At 43.2% G+C, this 24,909-nt stretch overlaps 2 protein-coding genes across 6 annotated transcripts in view; both read left to right on the forward strand.

The window, feature by feature from the left end:
- Nucleotides 1–5,597: 5,597 nt before the first annotated feature.
- Nucleotides 5,598–12,853, forward strand: zgc:101100 (uncharacterized protein LOC445169 homolog). Of its 2 annotated transcripts, none has more exons than XM_061780589.1 (4): nucleotides 5,598–5,757; nucleotides 6,306–6,436; nucleotides 8,948–9,145; nucleotides 12,103–12,853. In XM_061780589.1, exons 2-4 carry the CDS (start codon nucleotides 6,320–6,322, stop codon nucleotides 12,595–12,597), a joined length of 810 nt encoding a protein of 269 aa, XP_061636573.1. In that variant the 5' UTR covers nucleotides 5,598–5,757; nucleotides 6,306–6,319; the 3' UTR covers nucleotides 12,598–12,853. The 2 variants fall into 2 exon arrangements, with proteins under 2 accessions (XP_061636573.1, XP_061636572.1); XM_061780588.1 differs by having other exon boundaries at nucleotides 8,970–9,145.
- A 5,127-nt stretch (nucleotides 12,854–17,980) lies between these two features.
- Nucleotides 17,981–24,909, forward strand: part of csnk1g2b (casein kinase 1, gamma 2b) — a 47,475-nt gene continuing 40,546 nt past the window's right edge. For 2 of the 4 annotated variants that reach the window (XM_061778187.1, XM_061778188.1), the window contains exons 1-2: nucleotides 17,981–18,166; nucleotides 20,964–21,702. In XM_061778187.1, coding sequence (XP_061634171.1) covers nucleotides 21,475–21,702 — 228 coding nt within the window. In that variant the 5' untranslated portion in view covers nucleotides 17,981–18,166; nucleotides 20,964–21,474. The remainder of the gene's footprint in view (nucleotides 18,167–20,963; nucleotides 21,703–24,909) is intronic. The other 2 variants (XM_061778189.1, XM_061778190.1) reach the window with 1 other exon arrangement.

Genomic DNA, 24,909 nt, shown 5'->3' on the forward strand with positions numbered 1-24,909 from the left:
GGTCGTGTCATCGGACTTGGGGCCGCATGTCTTGGACACTTGGGTGAAGAGAGGGGCGGAGCTGTCAACGGATCACCACCTGGTGGTGATTAGGCTCCGATGGTGGGGGAAGATCCCGGTCCGACCTGGCAGGCCCAAACATATTGTGAGGGTCTGCTGGGAACGTCTGGCAGAATCCCCTGTCAGAAGGAGTTTCAACTGCCACCTCTGGCAGAATTTCACCCACACGGGGGACATCGAGTCCGATTGGACGGTTCTCCGCGCCTCCATGGCCGAGGCGGCCGACCGGAGCTGTGGCCGTAAGGTGGTCGGTGCCTGTTGTGGCGGCAACCCCCGACACAGGCGGTGGACACCAATGGTGAGGGATGGCGTCAAGCTGAAGAAAGAGTCCTATCGGGCCTTTTTGGACTGTGGGACTCCTGAGGCAGCTGATGGGTACCGGCTGCCCAAGCGGAATGCGGCTTTGCTGGTCGCTGAGGCAAATGGAGAAAGACTTCCTGACGGCTTTGAGGAAATTCTGGCATCTCAGGAGGGGCAAGCAGTGCACCATCAACACTGTGTATAGTGGGGATAGGGCGCTGCTGACCTCGACTCGAGACTTTGTGAGCAAGTGGGGAGAATACTTCGAAGACCTCCTCAATTCCACCGACACGCCTTCCCATGCGGAAGCAGAGTCTGGGATCTCTGAGGCGGGCTCTCCTATCTCTGGGCTTGAAAAAGCTCACAGAGTAAATTAGAAGGTAATATGTATCAAGGTTAGGGGGGAAAAAACATTTTTACTGGGATGAATGTGATGAATTACACCCATTAGAATAGATCACTTGCATCTGACCAAGTTGATGCGTGACATTGGTGTTTATTAATATTATTTTGCCTGAATCCATGCGCTGAACTAAAATCATACAATGGTGTGTGTGTGTACGTGTGTACACATAGTGGTCAATGTCAGTCTAAGTGCAGAGTGTGTTATACCCAGTGTCAGAGCTCACAGCGTGATCCTGGGGGCTTAAGAAGACCCATTGACCCATCGCCTGCTCTCCCACTCCGTCTCAGGTCAAAGTTCAGCCGGCCGTATCGATTCCCCACATGACGGGCGCTTTAGCCCCTCCGCCCGCTCTCCGGCCCACATGTTCCTGTACCAACATCGCCCTCCCAAAAGCCCCTCAATTGTGTTTCGCATGCCGATTGATCCAGTCGCCGTCCGAGGGGGCCTTCCATTCAGATAACTGACAACTACAAAGGTCCCCTCTTGACAGAGCTTGTCAATATAAATTTCCACTATTGATAACTCATTAAAGAAAGCTGCGACATAAGGGGCCTTGCTTTTGTTAAACAGGAGACATTAACAAAAAAAAAAAAATGGCAGAACAAAAAAGAAAACATATAACCACGCCTTCTCCCTCCTCATACCCATCTGCACTCTATTAGACAAGTGCATTAAGAACTATAACTAATATTTTATTATTGAGCCTCAGAAAGTTGATTTTTAACATTTGAATTACTTCAATGGACTAATATTGTTGTTCTATATATTTGGGAACAACTGATTCATTAAAGAATAAATGAGTAATAATATATCGTGAGAATACTCCAACCACTTGCACAATATGATCCTTGCCAATTCAAGAACTGCAATAAATATTTTGCATACAAACATGAGGAGAAAAGGCATCCATCAAGTCCCTAGCTGAGATTTGATCGCAGATCCTTTTGACTGTGAGGCAGTTGTGACCCTAAATAGAAATGATAAAGACAATTGATGGATGGATAGATGGATGCAATGATCTATCAATTGTTTATTATCATATATTATTAATATTTGTGGGAAAAATGTTTTTGCGTTTTACTTTTAGAATTGCATGGCAGGCCGGACCAATTGCTCTTGCACATCGTATATGGCCCGCAGGACACAGGTTCCCCCATACTCAATTCGTTGGCAATTTTACATTGAAAGGGACCCATAATGGCAAAAGTCGTAAGCTTCAAGTCATCAAGAAGGATAAAATATGTTTTGACTGTTAGGCAGCTGTGATACAACATCCTGCAGTACATGTCTTCACCTGCTCAGCGATGTGACTGGCCTTTTGTCTTCCATCCACTGTAATCCATGCATGGGTAAGCGGATCCCCTAAGTGGAGGATCACTGCTTTTGAGCGGTTTTACACCCGACAGGGGAAGCATGTGGGGGGAGGATGGGGGGGTGGGGGTTTCACTGAAATCCACTAATTACTCATTTTCTCATCCTTCAGTCTTCAATGCAAGCTCCGTATTTGCTGGTGATTATATGTGCTGCACCAAATCAAGTAGTTTTGCACTACAGTTACTAAAGGATGCTACATAAGACAGTGATTCGAACCAGTTTGCCTTCTGAAACGATCTATGACACTTTATTAGACTGCAAAAATGGCGGCACGGTGAGCGACTGGTTAGCACATCTGCCTCACAGTTCTGAGGAGCGGGGTTCAAATCCCGGCCCCACCTGTGTGGAGCTTGCATATTCTCCCTGTGCCTGCGTGGGCTTTCTCTAGGTACTCTGGTTTCCTCCCACATCCCAAAAACATGCATGGTAGGTTGATTTTCAATTAACCTAGCATGCATGTTTTTGGGATGTGGGAGGAAAAAACCCGGGATGTGCCCGGAGAAAACCCACGCAGGCACGGGGAGAACATGCAAACTCCACACAGGTGGGGCCGGGATTTGAACCCCGGTCCTCAGAACTGTGAGGCAGACGCTCTAACCACCGTGCCGCAACCTCGATTCAGTGCATATATTAAAGCTTTTCAAACTGGCACTGAACTGCAGTCGGGGGGCACAGAAAAGTATCTTGTCAGGCTCCAATGGCAATTGGCAAGCTATGGGCAAAAACTGCAAAAGCCTCGGCAGTCAAATGTTGATGGCCTCACATTTGTCTGAATTATATCTGAAATGAAATAGAAAAATGGAAGTGTCTAGTGACTTTTTGGACACCCTGTATATGCCTTGGCTAAGTAAAGGATGGGAAACCCTGCCCTCAAAGTTACTGATTTCATCAATTGGACACTTGGCAACATAACACTACCTTTTAAGCCTTGAAAAAGCCACAAAGGGTGACCTTTAGTACAATAATTAGCCCCTAAATTGTACATTAGTGTAGTTCTCACTTGCTCATGTGGGAACATCCAGCCAATGAGGGAATTGAGATGAGACATGATGCCTACGAGGTGAACTCGGCCAAGACCTTCGTGGCCTTCCGAACGGGAAACTATGGCAGAGGGAAGGGGTTGCCGGTGGCAGTGAGTGAGTCAGCAGTGGTGGTTCTGGGATGGGGAGGGTCACACACAAGCCCACTCTTTGTGTGCCTTTAATCCCCCCAGCCAACACAGCTTTGGCCAGGTTTCATCATGAAAGTGCCATGAAATAACTACTTTTTTTTTTCTCTCCTCGCGCTAAATCTCCCCTAATCCTACGGGCTGCGGAGACAAAGGCCTCTGAGACCTAATCCTAGAGCTTTTAGTGGGGCTGAGGGGCTGGCCGACAGAGCCTCTTCTAAATGACTTATTTCTATCGGACACTAATATAGCTTGACAGCCAGGAACAGCGAAAGGAGGAAGACAAAAAGGCCAAGTGGGTAAAAAAAGTCCACAAACATTTTCACATATTTTCAAAGTCTGAGCTGTGAAGTCCATATATTAGTCTTCACCCTCTCAGACAATAACAATTGAATGTTATTACTTTGGTCCTATATATATATTTCAAGCATGAACGGCCTTTTTACGGTCATGCCACAACATTTCAATCGGATTCAGGTCTGGACTTTGACGAGGCCATTCCAAAACAATTTAGTTTTTGAAGCCATTCTGAAGTTGACTTGCTGGTGTGATTTGAATCGTTATCCTGCTGCAGAACCCAAGTGTGCTTCAGCTTGAGGTCACAAACTGATGGCGGAACATTCTCCCTCAGGATTTTCTGCTAAAGAGCAGAATTCATGCTCATGAATCAGTCACAGCAAGTCGTCCAGGTCCTGAAGGAAAAAAGCATTCCGAGACCACCACACTCCCACCACCATGTTCGACTGTTGGTATGATGTTCTTTTTCTGAAATGCTGCGCTACATTTACGCCAGATGTAACGAGACACACTTTCCAAAAAGTTCAACTTTCGTCGCATCAGTCCATATAATATTCTTCCAAAAGTCTTGGGAATCATTCAGATGTTTATTTATTTATTTGTTTATTTATTTATTTAGTCATTCATTCATTCATTTTCCGTACCGCTTCTCCTCACTAGGGTCGCGGGCGTGCCGGAGCCTATCCCAGCTATCATCGGGCAGGAGGCGGGGTACACCCTGAACTGGTCGCCAGCCAATCGCAGGACACATAGAAACAAACAACCATTCGCACTCACATTCACACTAACGTTCTTTATGTATTTATTTATTTATTGCAAGCGTCAGACAAGGCTTTATGTTCTTTTTGGTCAGCAGTTATTTTTGCCATGGAACTCTGCCATGAATGCAATTTTTGCCCAGTCTCTTCCTTATTGTTGAGTCATGAAAACTAAACTTAACTGAGGCAAGGGAAGCCTGCAGTTCACCACTGTTCCACGTTTTTTCCATTTGAGGATAAGGGCCCTCCCTCTGGTTCGCTGGAATCCTCAAACTTTAGAAATGTTTTTTTGTAACCCTTGCCAGACTGATCGAGGTCAATTCCTTTATTTCTTGTCTTTTCTTGAATTTCTTTCGATCACGTCATTACGGTGCAGCTTTTTGAGATCTTTTCGCCGACTTCATTTTGTCAAACAAGTCCTATTGAAATGATTTGTTGATTGAAAAGGTCTGGAGGTAGTGAGGCTTGAGTGTGGTCAGAGAAGCTGAAGCGAACTGAAAATGTGATTAACCACAGTTAATTCATTACACACATTACTTTTTCACACAGGCCAGGTATCTTTGAATATGTTTTATCCTTAAGAAATAAAATCACTATTTAAAAACAGCATTTAATGTTTACTTAGTTTATCTTTGTCTGATAGTTACATCGCTTTGCTGATCTTAAATCAGAATTTCACGGCCCTATAGATAGATAGCTAGATAGATAGATACATAGATAGATAAATTGAAGTATTTATATAGAAATAATGAATAATCTATAACTAAAAACAATGCTTGTGCGTATGAATATTAAGTGAAATGACATTGTATTTATTGCAGTTCTGAGCTCTCTGGGAACATTCCTAATTGAGTTTGCTTTGAAGAAGTTCTTAACAGGTTTGAGTTGGGATTACCTTCACACGGTGACAGTTTACTAAGGGAAATATTGTGTGTGTTAGCAAAACAAACCCCCCTGGGAAGAAGGGAGGTAAGAAGGGGATTGAGGCGGGGGCAGTCAAAGGCAGCAGCATGATGGGAGAAAGAAAAGAAGGCCGACTGAGGAGAGGGCGGCTATTTTAATCTGGGCTGCCTCAGAGATTAGCCCACCACATTGTTTTAATTGTTTTAACGCTCGGTTGTAGGGGGATCCTTGGCATAAATCTCCCAAGTTCAATAGTTTCAAAAACTTGAGCCCTGTGCAACCCCCGTGCCCCCCTCCTCATCCCGCCTAATCCCGGCTAATACCTTTTTTTCTATTGGCTAATGGTTGAAGGGAGCCTGGCTAAATGCTTCTTAAATAGCGCAGGCTGACAATGTTTGCAGGCAGCTGAGGCGGACTGGGAGCTTGTGCACTGGGGATATGCGATACTACTGCACTGAGAACTTCTCAAAAAGACAAGATTATCATCTGAGGTAAACCACCTGTACACACCTACAATATCTACACAATCATGAACAACTTTTATTTGCATGTTTATCCTGAGATTGTATCTCATTCCTCCTGGAGTATTGTTTATTACCCTAAAAAGATGGTATAACCCCCCTAATAATGCATTTCAAATGCATGTTAAAATTCAACTTTCATGAGGTGATATTCGCTGCCACGTGTCCTTGGATCTGGTGCCATTTGCGTTTTAATTGGCCTGCCACATATTCCAAAACAAAACATTCTGGAACAAAAAGTTTGATGTTACAAAATACCCCAATCTTTATTTGAATTATTTTTACAAAACAAGTTTCATGAAATTTTCTCAACGTTTTTAATTTAAAATTGGAAATCAGTTTAATGTTACAAGATATCACAATATTTTTAAAAAAATTTTCTTTAAAGTTGAATGTTGTAAGATATCAACTCACCACCTCTTCCCTTTATTTTGTTGTATGTAAACCTCAGTTGAAAAAGTTTGGACACCTGCCTTAGCCTGAACAAGAACTCGATTGGTTTGTGTTTGCGCACGCAGCATGTTTCCTCTGCATGGCGTCAACGCCGCGATGCTGCTGGAGCTCCACCAGCAGATGGCGCCACAGTACAGCAGCGTCTACGCGGCCAGCCCCGCAGCGCGCACCCTGTCGGTGGCTGAAAGACTTGCAGGTACTCAAATCGACACCATACGTACACGGAGGGGCCTCGGGTTACGACGGTAGCGATATACGAACGGCGTAAGAATAAATCGTGACGCGGCACAAGAAGCACGCTCTGTTACCACCGTACTTAAAGTTTTACATTTGATTGTTTTATACACACTACTCACAACAAATTAGGAATACTGTCAGGTGAAATTTCAGGACCTAAAATGTTTTACAAGTGAACTTAATTGGACCTTCTCTATACATTTGAATGCAAACGGCCCACTGTTCAACGTTTCAGTCTTTTGCATAAGTTGCTGTTCTCTGACGAGGAGCTGAATGGCAAAATTCATGAAAGCTGTTTGATCCATATTGCCCATTACATTTACTTAAAATTGGTATTTCAGCAATTCTCCTAATCATAGTGTTCTTTCTTCTTCTTCTTTTTTTTTTCATCATGAGACCAGGCCACCTAAAAACTGATCAAAATGACCTTGTAATCGTTAGGTTTCTAACAGGATGTTCTAGGAGGGATGTGGTCAATGAAGTGACTATCACAGTGTCATCAGCAGGTTGCAACAGACACACAGCGAGACTGGAAGAGTCACAGAGAGGCATCGAAGTGGCCGTCCTTAAAAAAATAACAACACCTGTTGTAAATGTTTCCGTTCAGCAAGTTGCGCAAAATGTACTGCAACATTGAACAGTTGGACATAAAAATGTGCTTCAAAAGTTTAGAAGTGAAGTTAAGATTACCTGTAAAGATTATGGTGCATTTTAGGTTTATCCTGAAATTTCACCCAAAAGCCCAATATCCTTCAGAGTAGTGTATTTTCTTGTCTAGAAATGTTTTTACACAAATATTTACTGTAATTGTGACATTTTGAGCATGCAGATGTCACACAATGAACTCGTTTGTGCAACAGTGTAAGAATACGCCGTCACAAAGCATAAGAGGTATATTTTAAATTTGATTTAAGTTCTACAAGTATTTTGCATGCAAATATTTACTGCAGTTATGACTTTATTACAGCTTTAGTGTAGGCAAGGCAAGGCGAGTTTATCTGGATAGCGCCATTCATACTCAAGGCAAACCCATACAGTGCTTTAGGGAGGCAAAGAAAACATGATTAACTACCCGAATACATTAAAGGTATGAAACATCAATCACCAAGTAAAAAAATAAAATGGTGAAAACAAGAAATCATATTTGTATGAAAAAAAGCGGCATGGTGAGCTAGTGGTTAGCGCAGTTCTGCGGTTGGGGATTCAAACCCGGGCAACAGCCATCCTGTGTGGAGTCTGCATGTTCTCCCTGCACTTGTTTGGGTTTTCTGCGGCTACCATTCCAAAAAGATGCATGTTAGGCAAATGTGAAACTGAAAATCATCCATAGGTGAGAATGTTTGTTTGTCGATATTGGACCTGCGATTTGCTTTTGACCAGTCCAGGGCGTACCCTGCCTCTCACCTGAAATCAGCTGGGATAGGCTCTGTTTTACCCGCAACCCTAATAAGGGCAAGCGGTAAAGATTTTTTTTTCTGGCTAGATTAAAACGTACAGACACTTTGAGCAGATCACAGGTGATCAGGTGGTTTGTTCCACAGTTAGAGGAGCATAAAATTCTCGAGCCTGCACCCGACAACCTGAGGCGTGTTGAAGTCTCACTGGGAACTAAAAGGTCTTGAATATATTCAGGCCTAAGGCCATTCTGAGCTTTGTAAACCAATGGTAACATTTTAAAATCTATTCGTTGACTCACAGGAACCTACTGTAAAGAGTAAAGACACATTCCTTACGTACAAATGTGCAGTTATCGTCAACTCAGGACCCACTGTATTGCTGACATGAAGTCAGTTTTATTTTTCCCCTGCATATCCACCATCTTATCGATACTATAATATAAATATGAATATTACTACAGTAGAATAGATGTGTCATCATCACATACACACGTGACAGGTGTGGAGACCCAACACAAGACTGTACCTGTTGTTACAAAGATAATAATGCTCAGCTTTGATTGACACTGGCAGAGATGCCATGTAGCCTACTGTATGTCGTTAGAGAGGTGTACTGTGAAATGTTATCGTGTGGGTGACTTGTTACCCGTGTTAATTGGTATTGTTTGAGGTATAGATAGATTGAAATGTTATAAGAACACATAACTAAATATACATTCGATATAAAGTAAAATGTAAATATTGCAGCTTTCAGCATAGTAGTTCCACATCACTGTAAATTACAGCCCCAATAATAAGATATTGTTACAGTGTCAATTTAAACCGAACACTTAGTTGAAAAAATTGAAAGTTCGATACAGTTCTTGTATTGGATCTCATCGTTTGTGCAGGTGAACCAATTGCTGGGCCCAGTTTGGGAGCCTTTTACTGTTTTTGTTACTGGTTTAGATTACACATAAGAAAATATGCAAACTCCTGGAGGAGTATATGGAAGCTCTTTCTGCATTAAACAGTAACAACAAGATTACATTTTATACATCTGTAATATGTATTGATTTTTTTTTTTTATCAAGTTATTTCTTTCCATGGCACCAGAACTTATACTTGAGGCACGCTATGGGAACCAGCAGAAGCAGCGCCGCAGCCGCACGGCCTTCACGGTGTCCCAGCTGCAGGCTCTGGAGAAAGCTTTTGAGCAGACCCAGTACCCTGATGTCAGCATGAGAGAGAGGCTCGCTGTTTGCATCAACCTGCCCGAGGCGCGCATTCAGGTCAGGCTCCAAGTAACACTGGATGGATTTGTTTACTTATGCTATAATCGGCCCCACATTTGTAGTTCTCCTGACCTTTTTCACAACTCATTTTGTCATGGCAACTGGTAGAATAGATCCATCCATCCATTTTCTGTACCGCTTTATCCTTACCAGGGTTGTGCGCGTGCTGGAGCCTATCCCAGCTATCTTCGGGCGAGAGGCAGGGTACACCCTGAACTGGTCGCCAGCCAATCGCAGGGCACATATAAACAAACAACCATTCACACTCACATTCACACCTACGGGCAATTTAGAGTATTCAATTAACCTACCATCCATGTTTTTGGGATGTGGGAGGAAACCGGAGTGCCCGGAGAAAACCCACGCAGACACAGGGAGAACATGCAAACTCCACACAGGCGGGGCCGGGATTTGAACCCCGGTCCTCAGAACTGTGAGGCAGATGTGCTAACCAGTTGCTCACCGTGCCGCCCTGGTAGAACAGATACACACATTAATTACCAACAATGACAAATTAGGGTTGCATTGAAGAGGGGTAGGGTTCTACCTTCTTACTAGTGCAAGAAAAAGTCACACTAAATAGCACTAATATGGAAGCATTTTTTTCCATGTATTTTTGTATTTTAATCATAAAGATGATATATGGTCAAGCATATCCATCCATCCAATTTCTGAACCGCTTATCCTCACTATGGTCATGTGTGTGCTGGAGCCTATCCCAGCTGACTCTGTGCGAGAGGTGGGTACACCCTAAATTGGTCAGCAGCAAATCGCAGGGCACATATAGACAAAAATAAAACAGCATTCATACTCACATACGCACTTACGGACAATTTAGAGTCTTCAGTTAACCTACCATACATGTTTTTGAAATGTGTGAGGAAACCGGAGTACCTGGAGAAAACCAATGCAGGCAAGGCGTGAACGAGCAAACTCCACACAGGGGAGGCCGGATTTGAACCCCTGTCCTCAGAACTGTGAGGCTGATGTGATAACCAGTCACCCAGCGTGCTGCTGGCCAAATATAGCATAACAATATTTGTTTGATATTCTTTCGCTGACACGGTCAAATATTATTTTTAAGAACAATAATGTATTACTGTACCGCCCCCTTGGTGAGACTCTGCCCTCTATACCACTTACACGTTACACTTATATTATTACATGCATAGGGAAATTCGACCTAATGCACCTCATGGAATTGTAATACCTGGAAATGATGCTTTAAGATGAACAAATGGGATGAAAAGGCAGCACATTGGACTAGTGGTAGCACGTCTGCCTCACAGCTGAGAGGTCCCGAGTTCAACTCTCAGCTCAAGCCCTCCTGTGCATGTTCTCCTCATGCTCGCATGGGTTTTTTCCAGGTTCTCCGGCTTTCCTTCCAATAACCTGTAATTTGAATAGGGGTCTAATGATCTTCACCTTCTTTGTTAATAGTTATCATTTTGAGTGTGTTGATTGTGTTAACAGAAATAACTACATATGTTAAATACATACAACTGTTTTTTTTAATTGTATGAGCAACTGCCCCCAAAAAATCTCCTAAAAAGGGATATATAAAATGGTTGCATATAGGACAAAAATGTGAAAGGATTAGAAGACAGAAGAGGCATGTATAAAATGCACATATGCAACTTGAATAATGTAAAACAAACAAACAAACAAACAAAAACCTCACTCAGTATTCTTAAAGCTTATGTAAGTATTGTTAAGTTTCAAGTGCTTTCTGAAGTCCCTATTACACTGCCTGGGAAAGCCACATTTATCTGAACTGCTCTTCTTTAGCAATGGCACTAACACAGATTGGAGGGAATTTCCCACCTTCTGAGGTAAAACCCGAGATGTAACAGAGGCGGGGCACTTTAGTGGAGTTATACACTCGAAACTCACCACTTCTCCTAAACTGTTGTGTTGAAAGTGATTTTTATTCACACCAGACGCCACTGGTGACATCAACTCACATCTAATGAAGTGTCAGTAGGATGCTGTGCTGCTTGTGTAAAAGCGCACACAGTTGCGGTAATATCTCATATCACTGCGTTCTGTCGAAGTAATAGAAATGCCTGATTTTCTGTTATGACTGTGATGCAGCAATTTTGCAGGATCTCCGTGTAAAAAACGCTCTGTGCCAGGGGCGGGCAAAGTATGGCCCGTGGGCCACATACAGTATGCCCCCCACTGATTCCCCGCCTCCTAGTTCTTTAATCCTGCCCACCGAGTACGAGTCCTCTGTGTTTTGTTGCATAACTTTTTCCTTAGCTGGATTAATTCAAATGCATGTTCATTTGTCTCAATAAATAATTAGTTAATTGAATTATTGTAAATAAGCAATTCAAAATTTTTTCATTATGTATTTTATTGAATAACTGGTTTATTAATTTGAGTTTTGAAAAATAACATTATTTATTATTTCAGTTCACATTTGTTAAAATAAACAATTTGACCTATTTTACATATACAGTGGGTACGGACAGTTTTCAGACCCCCTTAACATTTTCACTCTTTTTTATATTGCAGCCATTTGCTAAAATCATTTAAGTTCATTGTTTTACTCATTAATGTACACACAGCACCCCATATTGACAGAAAAAAAGGAAAAACTGAAATATCCCACAGCCATAAGTATTCAGACCCTTTGCTGTGACACTCATATATTTAACTTGGGTGCTGTCCATTTCTTCTGATCATCCTTAAAATGGTTCTACACCTTCATTGGAAGATAGGCTCCAGCACGCCCGCGATCCTCGTGAGGCTAAGCGGAATGGAAGATGAATGAATGAATTTTAATGGGGGTCAATACTTTCCGTACCCGCTGTATATACATTCACCTCATAACCTGGCCCATCTGTCCATTTTAAAAATCGAATGTGGGCCTTAAGCACAACATTTGCCTATTCCTGCTAATTTTAGTGTTGAATTTAAGTGTTTGTATTTTTCTTTCATCCCTTCAGGTGTGGTTTAAGAACAGGAGAGCAAAGTTTCGCAAAGGTCAAAGGTGCGTACCCCTCTCCAAAGACAAAAATACAGAGGAGGCACTAAATGACAGCAAGCTGGGAGAGGAGGGGGACCGACAAGACATGGACACATCGCCCACTGAAAGCAACATCGCACTCAGGCCATGTCTGCCTCCCACTCCTGTGTCAGATAAAAGAAGAGATATTTGCCCCCGTACAAACTCTCATCTCATCTCCAGCTGCCCCCTACGACTACCCTCCCCTCCACTTTTCCCTTTCATCCCAGGCCAGAGTTACAGCCACCCACCTCGCCAGCCACTTTTTGGGATGTTTTCCACAGAGCTTGTGGCCCCTCCGGAGTTCTGGCCCTTCATACAGCAGCAGAGCCAGAGCCTCGGGGCTCCTCTGTCAGCCATGACTAAAAACTGTAGCCTCTCCCTTCAGACTGCTTGTTCCAGTAAAGCTGTGCTGTATCCTAACTTGGGCTTGTAACTGTGGATATGGGGCCACCAAGCCAAGAGGCTGCACGGTGTGTGTGTGTGTGTGTGTGTGTGTGTGTGAGAGTGCGCGCGCCCGCGCATGCTACGTCTTTTACCATATAGTGCTGTTTGATGCTCGCTTTTTAGCATATAAGGAATATATATTTATCAAGTTGCACTGCTCTCTAGCTGCAATAACAATGGCGACTTAAGACTCCTAACTAAATAAAGTTGGTTGAGTTCAGTATAACAGAGCACTGCAATATAAACAAAATGAATGTAAAATAAAAGTATTTGTATGTAAAATCTCTGCGTCTCACTATTGTTTCGCCATTTGTTTTTTAACCAAGACTATTACTTGTGATGAGGATAACTGAATTTGAATAGGCTTATCATTTCTTTTTCTAACATTCGAAGTCAGCTGCCCCAAAAACACTCTTTGCAACTTTTACAGTAGGTTCATATTGTCAAATATATTTCACAAGTACACTGGGATTACTTGGTATGCAATTTTGCATGTCACATATACTGTATAAATTGTTACTGTCATCTCATCCAGCCAAATTGAGACTCGTGAAATTCCTAACATAATGGAATATATTATACAGTATTAGTTTTGGCATTGTGTCTGTAATACACTTTTATTTTTTTTTACATAATTAAAGATTGTACAATGGATATAAAAAGTATACACACAACCTTTTCAAATGCCATGTTTTATGATAGAAAAAACAAGAGCAAAACAAATTTTAAAAACATTAATGTGACCTATATCCTGTACAAATAAATTGAAAAAAGAGAGAAATGTTTTCAAAAGGGAAAAACATTAAACAACTAAAAAAATATACAAGTCATAGTCAAGTCAAGTTATACAGGTCTGCACACTCTCTTATAACTGGGAATGTGGTTGTGTTCAGAATTAACCAATTACATTCAAATTCATGTTAAATAGGAGACATCTGAACTTTATTTGAGGTTCATCAGAGGCACTTTAAATGGTGGCAGGCAGACTCCCATTTAACATGAGTTTGAATGTGATTGGTTAATTCTGAGTATAGCCACATCCCCAAGTATAAGAAGGTGTGAGAGAGAAAATGATCCATCCATCCATTCTCTACCGCTTATCCGGGTCGGGTCGCGGGGGCAGTAGCTTCAGCAGGGACGCCCAGACTACCCTCTCCCCAGCCACTTCATCCAGCTCTTCCGGGGGGATCCCGAGGCGTTCCCAGGCCAGCCGAAGGATGTAGTCTCTCCAGCGCGTCCTGGGTCGTCCCCGGGGTCTCCTCCCGGTGGAACATGCCCGGAACACCTCACCAGGGAGGCGTCCGGGAGGCATCCGAATCAGATGCCCCAGCCACCTCATCTGGCTCCTCTCAATGCGGAGGAGTAGCGGCTCTACTCTGAGATCCTCCCGGATGACCGAGCTTCTCACCCTATCTCTAAGGGAGAGCCCGGACACCCTGCGGAGGAAACTCCGGGATCTTGTTCTTTCGGTCACGACCCACAGCTCATGACCATAGGTGAGGGTAGGAACGAAGATCGACCGGTAAATTGGGAGCTTCGCCTTTCGGCTTAGCTCTTTCTTTACCACAACGGACCGATACAAAGTCCGCATCACTGCAGACGCTGCACCGATCCGCCTGTCGATCTCCCGTTCCATTCTTCCCTCACTCGTGAACAAGACCCCAAGATACTTGAATTCCTCCACTTGGGGCAGGATCTCATCCCCGACCTGGAGATGGCATGCCACCCTTTCCCGACTGAGATTTGGAGGTGCTGATTCTCATCCCAGCCGCTTCACACTCGGCTGCGAACTGCTCCAATGAGAGTTGGAGGTCACGGCTTGATGAAGCCAACAGAACCACATCATCTGCAAAAAGCAGAGATGCAATACTGAGGCCACCAAACCGGACCCCCTCTACGCCTCGGCTGCGCCTAGAAATTCTGTCCATAAAAGTTATGAACAGAATCGGCGACAAAGGGCAGCCTTGGCGGAGTCCAACCCTCACCGGGAACGAGTCCGACTTACTGCCGGATATGCGGACCAAACTCTGACTCCGGTCGTACAGGGACCGAACAGCCCGTATCAGGGGGTTCGGTACCCCATACTCCCGAAGCACTCTCCACAGGACTCCCCGAGGGACACGGTCGAACGCCTTCTCCAAGTCCACAAAACACATGTAGACTGGTTGGGCGAACTCCCATGCACCCTCGAGGACCCTGCCGAGGGTGTAGAGCTGGTCCACTGTTCCACGGCCAGGACGAAAACCACACTGCTCCTCCTGAATCTGAGATTCGACTTCCCGACGGACCCTCCTCTCCAGCACCCCTGAATAGACCTTACCAGGGAGGCTGAGCAGTGTGATCCCCCTGTAGTTGGAACACACCCTCCGGTCCCCCTTCTTAAAAAGGGGGACCACCACCCCAGTCTGCCAATCCAGAGGCACTGTCCCCGATGTCCACGCGATGTTGCAGAGGCGTGTCAACCAGGACAGCCCCACAACATCCAGAGCCTTTAGGAACTCCGGGCGAATCTCATCCACCCCCGGGGCCCTGCCACCGAGGAGCTTTTTAACTACCTCGGTGACCTCAAACCCAGAGATAGGAGAGCCCGCCTCAGAGAACCCACACTCTGCTTCCCCATGGGAAGGCGTGTCGGTGGAATTGAGGAGGTCTTCGAAGTATTCTCCCCACCGACTCACAACGTCCCGAGTCGAGGTCAGCAGCGCCCCATCCCCACTATACACAGTGTTGGTGGTGCACTGCTTTCCTCTCCTGAGACGTCGGATGGTGGACCAGAATTTCCTCGAAGCCGTCCGAAAGTCTTTCTCCATGGCCTCACCGAACTCCTCCCATGCCCGGGTTTTTGCTTCAGCGACCACCAGAGCTGCATTCCGCTTGGCCAGCCGGTACCCATCAGCTGCCTCAGGAGTCCCACAGGCCAAAAAGGCCCGATAGGACTCCTTCTTCAGCTTGACGGCATCCCTCACTGTTGGTGTCCACCAACGAGTTCGGGGATTGCCGCCACGACAGGCACCGACCACCTTACGGCCACAGCTCCGGTCGGCCGCCTCAGCAATGGAGGCGCGGAACATGGTCCACTCGGACTCGATGTCCCCCGCCTCCCCCGGAACATGAGCAAAGTTCTGTCAGAGGTGGGAGTTGAAACTCCTTCTGACAGGTGATTCTGCCAGACGTTCCCAGCAGACCCTCACAATACGTTTGGGCCTGCCACGTCGGACCGGCATCTTCCCCCACCATCGGAGCCAACTCACCACCAGGTGGTGATCAGTTGACAGCTCCGCCCCTCTCTTCACCCGAGTGTCCAAGACATGCGGCCGCAAGTCCGATGACACGACCACAAAGTCGATCATCGAACTGCGACCTAGGGTGTCCTGGTGCCAAGTGCACGTGTGGACACCCTTATGCTTGAACATGGTGTTCGTTATGGACAATCCGTGACGAGCACAGAAGTCCAATAACAGAACACCGCTTGGGTTCTGATCGGGGGGGCCGTTCCTCCCAATCGCGCCCTTCCAGGTCTCACTGTCATTGCCCACGTGAGTATTGAAGTCCCCCAACAGAACAATGGAGTCCCCAGCGGGAGCGCTCTCCAGCACCCCCTCCAAGGACTCCAAAAAGGGTGGGTACTCTGAACTACTGTTTGGTGCATAGGCACAAACAACAGTCAGGACCCGTCCCCCCACCCGAAGGTGGAGGGAGGCTACCCTCTCGTCCACCGGGGTGAACCCCAACGTACAGGCGCCGAGCCGGGGGGCAATAAGTATACCCACACCTGCTCGGCGCCTCTCACCATGGGCAACTCCAGAGTGGAAGAGAGTCCAACCCCTCTCGAGAGGACTGGTACCAGAGCCCCAGGTGTGTGTGGAGGCGAGTCCGACTATATCGAGTCGGAACTTCTTGACCTCACACACCAGCTCGGGCTCCTTCCCTGCCAGAGAGGTGACATTCCACGTCCCTAGAGCCAGCTTCTGTAGCCGGGGATCGGATCGCCAAGGTCCCCGCCTTCGGCCACCGCCCAGCTCACACTGCACCCGACCCCTATGGCCCCTCCCACAGGTGGTGACCCCATGGGAAGGGGGACCCACGTTACCCTTTCGGGCTGTGCCCGGCCGGGCCCCATGGGTGCAGGCCCGGCCACCAGGCGCTCGCCTTCGAGCCCCACCACCAGGCCTGGCTCCAGTGGGGGGCCCCGGTGGCCCGCGTCCGGGCAAGGGAAAACGAAGTCCATTGTTTGTCGTCATCATTAGGGGTCTTTGAGCCGTGCTTTGTCTGGTCCCTCACCTAGGACCTGTTTGTCATGGGTGACCCTGCCAGGGGCATAAAGCCCCAGACAACTTAGCTCCTAGGATCACTGGGACACACAAACCCCTCCACCACGACAAGGTGACGGCTCAAGGAGGGGAGAGAAAATGATTTTTTTTTAATTCAGGAAAAACTTTTGAAATCATTTACAGTGTATCTTGGTCTAATTTCTTTTCACAAAAACCTTTGAACAGGGGTGTGTACACTTGTTTTTATATCCACTGTAAATGACAAACTATAAACAAGTGCCTATCATGTGGGTAGAAAGAGAGATAACTGAGGTAAACATTTCATTCAATGTTAAATGACCTTTGGAATGATTTACGTTCAAGCTTGTTTCATAAACATACAATCTACAGTGCGTTTTTCTTCTTCTTGTATATGAATTATACATTAACTGGACACGTCACAATTTAATGCGCTCCAACAAAAGTGTCATATAATTATTAATTTATTGTGACTGTAGTTTGCAGTGTTTTATGACTTGATGAATCATATGAAGAATTGTTTCTGTTTTCTTACTATGATGCAAAATAACCACAAAAGGTTATGAGGAAGTTCAGATTTACATTACTGTAAAGACCAATCTGCACAACCACAAATGATATATTCTCAGGCGAACATGCTGAATAGAAAGTTTTCTATGTGCTCCAATACTATGAAGTGTTCACTGTTAAGGACCTATATTATGCCATTGTACTCTGCAACTATCAGAAGACACAACTGTAAGAAGTTGAATATGCAAACTTAAAGTTGCCAAAAATGATGCACTGAGTCTTCTGCTACCAGTCTCAAGGTGGCATGGTGCCAGTCAATTGTTTGTCTCTATTAGGGTGCCGACTTTTGAGGCACTAAGACAGCTGATTTTTAGATTTATGAAAATGTCAATCAAAAGTGATCATTACTATTTTCCTAAAAAGACGGGATTTTAGGGTACAAACAGTGCTTGAATTTAAAATCTAATAAACTAAACTGCTCTAGCTTCATTTTGTCGAATACTGTACTGAACTTCACGCTAAATTGCTAAAACTGCGGAAGCTGCGAACTTTCCTATCCGTATTCCCGAAAAAAGTTACGTCCCGTTTGTTTCTACGTAGTAGTGGCGTGAGGCAGTGTGACGCTGTGTCAGTATCGGCAGTCGAGGGAGGCTTAAAGAGACATCTTGGCAACTGGAGAACAAGAGGGGAAAAAAATAAACGATTCACACGTACGGAGAGCCATGACTTCGACTGTCCGTCGATAGCTTAAGTCTAAAGGTAATTCCACACGCTTTGCTGTGGGCGTAAAAGCTCCTTCCCAATTGTTGTTCCTCGAGGAAAGCGCCTCGCTGTACGTGAACGTTTCGTGTGCTAGTTTGGCCAACCGCTAACGTTAGCATGTGAGCTAAAGAGAGCCCTGGCTGCCGCTGGTGTACATCTCGCTCGTTAGGATTAAGGAGTTGCCCGGCAGTGGTCGGTGCTATGCCAATGACGGCAAAATGTATTTAGAACTAAACTGTCAGACTAAATGGTGATGGATCGGACTGAAAGTGTACAACAGTCGATACAATCTATAAGAACCAAGGAAGTGACAGTGTTATTCATTTGTTATTAGTCATTTACTAACCAGATTGTCGTAGTTTCGGCGTTGTCAATCAATGAATAATTTGTGCGTTGCCTTCTTCCTACTTTTTATGACTCGGTTCGCTTACTGTTAGTTTGTGTTAATATATTTTATATTCGTGTTGCTATATTAGCGCTGGCTAACATTAGCTGTTGTTTTAGGCGTAGGGCCAAGAGGAGCGGTGTTTTTTTTTTTTTTTTTTTTTTTTTAGATGTGCTAACTAGGTTAGCATTCGTCAACTGTGTAATATTTAGTAACTACCAGTATACATCCGCTTTGGATGAGGTGCTAGTTGTTCACCCGACTTATGTTTATGCAGCGCAAGCCAACACAGCGATATACAGTAAATCGCTGAACGAATGAACGCTATTATGCTAACTGGCTAAATAACGCCAGGATGTCCTGAGAGTATCTGGCCTTGTCCTCTCCAACTAGCAAGTGTTAGTCTCCGTGTATTTTCGAAGAAATGTATCGCTGCTTCTTGTATTTAATGTCGACATCATCGCCGTCATAAACAATATACTGCGGTATTTAGTTCAGGAAATAGTTATCTGTGGAACTAAACAAAAGTAACGTTAAATGACACCTTGTGTTAGCTAGCTAGTTGTTAGCTAGCATTAACCAAGTACGAAAGGCACACATTTTACATCGCCATCACAAAAAAATCTACTGATTGATGTGGGCTGTATTGATTAATATCATTTTAGGCTTTCGCTTTGTTGTGGTGACAATACTCACACCGAATTATTTTTTTTAAACCATAGCTACACTGAGAGAACTGACGGTAAAGCTACTAGCCATGATTTAGAGATCTTCTGTCTGTTTTACCTCTATAAGGTCTAAAATGTAAACCTATTCATAATTGGAATTCACATATACAGTATGCAACTTTTTAAACAACATTTCACAATTGTGATGATTTAGCATGTATCCTCTAATGGCTTTCAGTCACCTTGTTTATTGTACTTGTGCTCTCGTGACCAGGTGGCAAGTCTCTCTTAATTTTCTACAATATGTATCACCAAACAGTATATATTTACTGACTGCATATCCACTTGTTTTCAGAGCGTATAGTCTAAAATATAATGTAATTGCAATGCCTTTTCAGACATTAAGTCCTCTACTATTTTGGTGTGTGCCTTCCACTTTTGAAAGTATTTTTGGCAATATTCTGTAATCTTGCCTCTAATTGGAAACTGCTTTATTAACACTCTTGTATTGTCATGTGGCAAATTGACCCATTTTAGAGTAATAAAAAAGTGTAAGTATTATCTAAGCAGGTTTTTTTTTTAAGTAGTTAAGTAGTTAAAATTGAGTTAAGATTAAATTGATATTGTGTTCTTTTTACTTTTTCACTCTTGGATAATTAAACATGCCTGAGTCAATATGACCCAGGAACACTATTGCTGTTCCTGAGAAATGAACATGACAGGAGGCTTAAACCTATTTGTGCAGACCATTAAAATGTCACTTGTGTGAGTCAATGCTACATGTTCAGCATACACTTTTGAGAGGATGTTGTATATTTATGTTGTAATATTTATTCTTGGCCATTTTGGCCAATCGTCACTGTATCCAATACCTGTATATACTTATTATTGATCTATGTAAGTGCTTTCCCATTGATAAGAGTAGTTGCCAATTACCTGCTCACTTCTACTCATATACTCATACTCATATAGCGTTCAGTAGAGCAGATTTGGATGCAGGGTTGAAGTTACACTGTCAAATAAAATAAAAATTATGTTTGTTATTGACAGCTGTGCCTGCAACGGATTGATTTTTACACCACATGCTTGTTGCTTAACTGAATAAATCTAATTAAAATGGTTTTGATTTTGACCATTCAAATTGATTTTTCTTCACGAGTCATTGTTGTGAATATCTGTTTATATTAATTGATTTTGGTATTGTATTTATCTTGTACCTTTAGCGCAAGGTCTCATTAAACGAACAGTAGTAAGGAAAAGTAAACTTCCACTCTCCAAATGCCTTTGAAGAAGAAGATTCGAAGAACAAATCACTGCTGTGTATTGTTTGCTCAAGTATATCATTGTAATTATAGAATTGGCACACTCATCTCACCTTCAATTAGATGGGATGTTGAGTTGACCTTAATGCTTTAAAACTTGAATCTTAATGTTTTACAATTTGAATCTGTCCTCATTGTTAAGTAATGACTGAGTTTAGTTTTTACTTTAGGCTAAGGTTTGTAATATAATGCCATAATATTGACATAAAAATCTGACAATTGAACCTTAGCCATGAGAATGCATGCCTCGTCAATGATTAATTAAATATCCTACAGAATTTTACTGACAATCGGCGACCCTATAAAATATGTCTGAAAGCCATATTTGACCCCAAAGTTTGAGGCACATTTGTTATAGGTCAGACTGGGAAGTATGACCTAAGTTATGAACTCAATTTATTCTTCTGCTTCTTTTGCAGGCATCAAGGGGACATAAAACCAAATCCGTTACCTATTCATCTCATCGCTGTTTGCTCTCAGGGTCGCTCTGTGTCTTGACCCTACAACATGGATAGCATCCACTGTACCACTGAGGGCTGACCACAAGGAATGAGGAACCCCAAGGGATGTTCCCAAGTGGCCTTGTGGATGCAATAGCTGGCTTTTGGAGTGCTTTTTTATGATTTATACTGTATGTGTCTGTGTGTGGGCACATTCTAGCACCGCCTGCCTAGTCTCCTGTCGGGACCGTAATTCTGTTCGACTGGAGCTGCAGTGACGAAGAATTAAGAAGGCAACACAGGAGGACGCAGCATTAGATACATTTACCTTTTTTTCGCCACCACAGTTTTAAAAGCAACACCTTTCCTCTGTCCATTGAGATTTGTCTCCCTCCCCCCTTCCTAAAGCTTCCTCTGCCATTGTTACTGGATCTCCTATGGTTTGCATGGCTGGAGAATAACCGTGGAGAGGCCAGGGTATCATAAGCTTATGGATTTTGACAAGAGAGGGGGCAAGGGAGAGACAGAGGAAGGGAAAAAAATGTCTAAGACGGCAGGTAGCAGGACTGGACATGGGGGCCGGAGTTCTGGGACCAATTCTGGAGTTCTTATGGTTGGCCCAAACTTCCGTGTTGGTAAAAAGATTGGCTGCGGGAATTTTGGAGAGCTGCGCCTTGGAAAAAATCTGTATACCAACGAATATGTGGCGATCAAATTGGTAAGCGCACACACTCATTTAACACGGCATTGATGTTGTAGCTCCTCCTTTGTCAGTTTTTGTCAAACGTAATCCACAATGGTTGTTTTGTGATGATCAACTAGTTAAAACTGAATTGGGTAACTGCTCAAAGGGATAATTTGGGAGTCTGAACAAAGCAGTGCATTGTATTGGTCTACCACTTTATTCCATTAGAACCAATAGTCATTGTAGTGTGAAAAAGCTATGGCTGTACCAGGAAGTGGTACAGCCATATTCTCATGGAATGACAACTATCTAACGTAGCTAACCTTACTCCTGAATTTTTAAAATTCAGGAATGAAATATACATGATAGTTTTTAATAAGAAAATAAGAAATTGTGTCTGTAAAGTTATTTTAACAGGTTTATAACCAGAGCTGTTATATAGCTGTTTTTATTGTTGGGCACTGACTAGATTGACTAAAATCAGAGATTTGCTTTGCACACACTCTTTTCTCATCTCACTGCTTGTTGTGTACTGATAGTTGGCTGACATTTGCCAGCTGATATGATCCATCCTGATAATACATTAATGAAAGCAAAGCCCAAGTCTAACTCAAGTTAAGTAGTCATTACAAAAGATATTGGTGACTTGGCGTCATTTCCACCACAGCTCCACTGGTCTCTGTATGATTATTCTTACATTTGTATATCCCAGGGAGGTCATTATCTCTGAATGGGCATCCACTAAAGGCTTTGTGAACCACATGAAGGCAGAGGTTAGAAAACGGCTGTAATTGCAGTTCTCTCTTCTGAAATCTTACGTTGCGCTGACTGCCTCTACCCTTGCCTGTGAACCCTCCCATCTGTTCTGGTATTTTTATCCCCATGGTGTCCAGCTATATCTGGGTATGGCATTAAGGCAATACCATTACTCCATGATTCTTGTGCCCACTGTATCTAGTGTTCTTTTACACATGATAGTAGGTGGGCAGTTAAATACATACATTTTCAGCATTCACCAGAAGAGTAGAAAAACAACTCATTGGAAAATTGAACACGAGTATTGCTCGGCCTGACATAAAAGGGCCACCCACTCCTGACCAGTTGTCTTTCTACATGTTTATGTCCATCCCTGATCTCACAGGTCTGGGTGCCACACTGCTTGTCAAGTGAGTATCTATCTTAGTGTCCTCTTTGCTATAAGATCTGAACAACTGATGACTCCAGTACTGTAGCGTTTACTTCTTTGTCACCCACTTAAGCTGTTAATATTGCCTAACCACAGATAGTAATGTATGAGTAGCTATCCATATATCCCCTCACACTAGCAGTCTTTCTCTTTTCAAGGCAAGTAGCACATACAGGCTTCTGTTCGTCTGTCTCAGGTGGCTTGGTAATAGCGGGAGTATGGGAATAAATGTAAGAGTTTAAGAAAATGTTTCACCATTTTGCTGGCATATCGGTAGTGTGCAGTACTCTGTTGTTTGTGCAAAAAGGCATCTGAAACAGGATTAATTTTAATATGCCCACACTTTATCAAACCTTTTTTTAAGAATTCCATCTAAAATCACAAACTGAGGCATGAAGAGGAACATTTGCAATGTATAAATTAGATGATATAAAAGTGTTGTTTGACAAATTATGAAGCAGTGTTGTAAAATCTTAGTACAAAAGCAGCTTGTAAAACTCTTATGAGGAAGTGTATCAGCTATTTGACAGGTGATGGTCTATGACCTGATCAAAGGGAAGTTCTTCAATCTGAGTACTTCTTTAAACTCAACTCTTGAAGTAATCTATTGTATTGAATGTTATATATCAGGCTTTGAAGGATAACACTTGGTTTTCCCAGTGTGCGTAGCCCCTTTTACATAGATATCCATTATATTCTGCATTAGGGCCTTAACATCTGGTGTGTGTCTTTGCCTTTTACACAGAATCAAGTGAAGTCAGGATATTGCCATACATGTAGCCACTGTCACACAGTGATATGTCATCCCGCAATCAGATAATTTGTCCCTCCATCTTGAGCAGCATAACAAAACAAAACAGAAAATAGAAAAATCCTGGCAGTGTAAAAGGCCCTAATGTTTTGCTAAGGACTGGTAACACCAAAGAGGACGGTGGAGTTGGCATTGTAAAACCTGATCTGGCTTCCATTTCTGCCACTGGCTGGGTAGGCAAGATGATGATAGCTATGTCAATGTATAACATCATATCAGCACAACACAGTAACCTCGAGCTATGCGATCATATAACAATATGTATCATAGATACGATATAAAACGTCTAGCGAACAAAATAATCGTTTATCTCGTTAGATTTACCTTGCTGCTACTGAGGGAATCTGTAATTTCTTTTCCTCTGCCTTGTTTTTACTGGATAAATGGTAGGCATACTTTAATGTTATTTGAAGCACTGTGTTGTATTTATTTTGCACTGTACTGCATTCCTTGAAAATGTATGGTCCCACCAGATATTTCGAATGGTATTTATTTGGCCGCTGAATATTTGTTTTTATCAGAATAATCTTTTAGTCATTTAATTGTGTGGTCTATACAAAATATGTATTTTATAAATAGAGAAAAGATCCCAGAAAATTGTCATTAGTTTCATGTAATTGTAAGGAAGCATATGTCAGTATATACGTCGTTATCGGGATATAGAATTACCAATACTGTATTGGGATTATATAAAATTTTGTCGTTTTGTCATTTGTGTTTCTTCAATTCCACTCATGTTGCCATTAGTTTCATGTAATTTTAAGGAAGCATATGTCAGTATATACGTCATTATCGGGATATAGAATTACCAATACTGTATTGGGATTATATAAAATGTTGTCGTTTTGTCATTTGTGTTTCTTCAATTCCACTCATGTTGTTGCATGGTAGTGGCCATTGCCATTCTATGTCAAACAATCAACGGGCAGCAGTCAAGCATCTCCCTACTGTTGCACTATTGCAAAAAAAATGGGTGCTGAAAAGTGACGTGCGTCTCAGTTATGGCAATGAGTGGAAAAAATAATGGACCAAACTGAACCAAATTAATGATTGGTGAAAACAGCTATACTTGCAGATCAAGACAGGTGCCTACATCTACCTGAGACAACCATGCATGCCAGAATTACCTCTTTGACGAAATTATACCAGACCTGAGAAATAGAGTAACCTCTTCTGAGCCCGTGTTAATGTTGAAATGAAAAGCAAGAGACAAGTGGAAACTGCTGTGCTCTGAAAGGTTGTC

The sequence above is a fragment of the Phyllopteryx taeniolatus genome, chromosome 7, assembly GCF_024500385.1.
Source record: "Phyllopteryx taeniolatus isolate TA_2022b chromosome 7, UOR_Ptae_1.2, whole genome shotgun sequence".
NCBI lineage: Eukaryota > Metazoa > Chordata > Actinopteri > Syngnathiformes > Syngnathidae > Phyllopteryx > Phyllopteryx taeniolatus.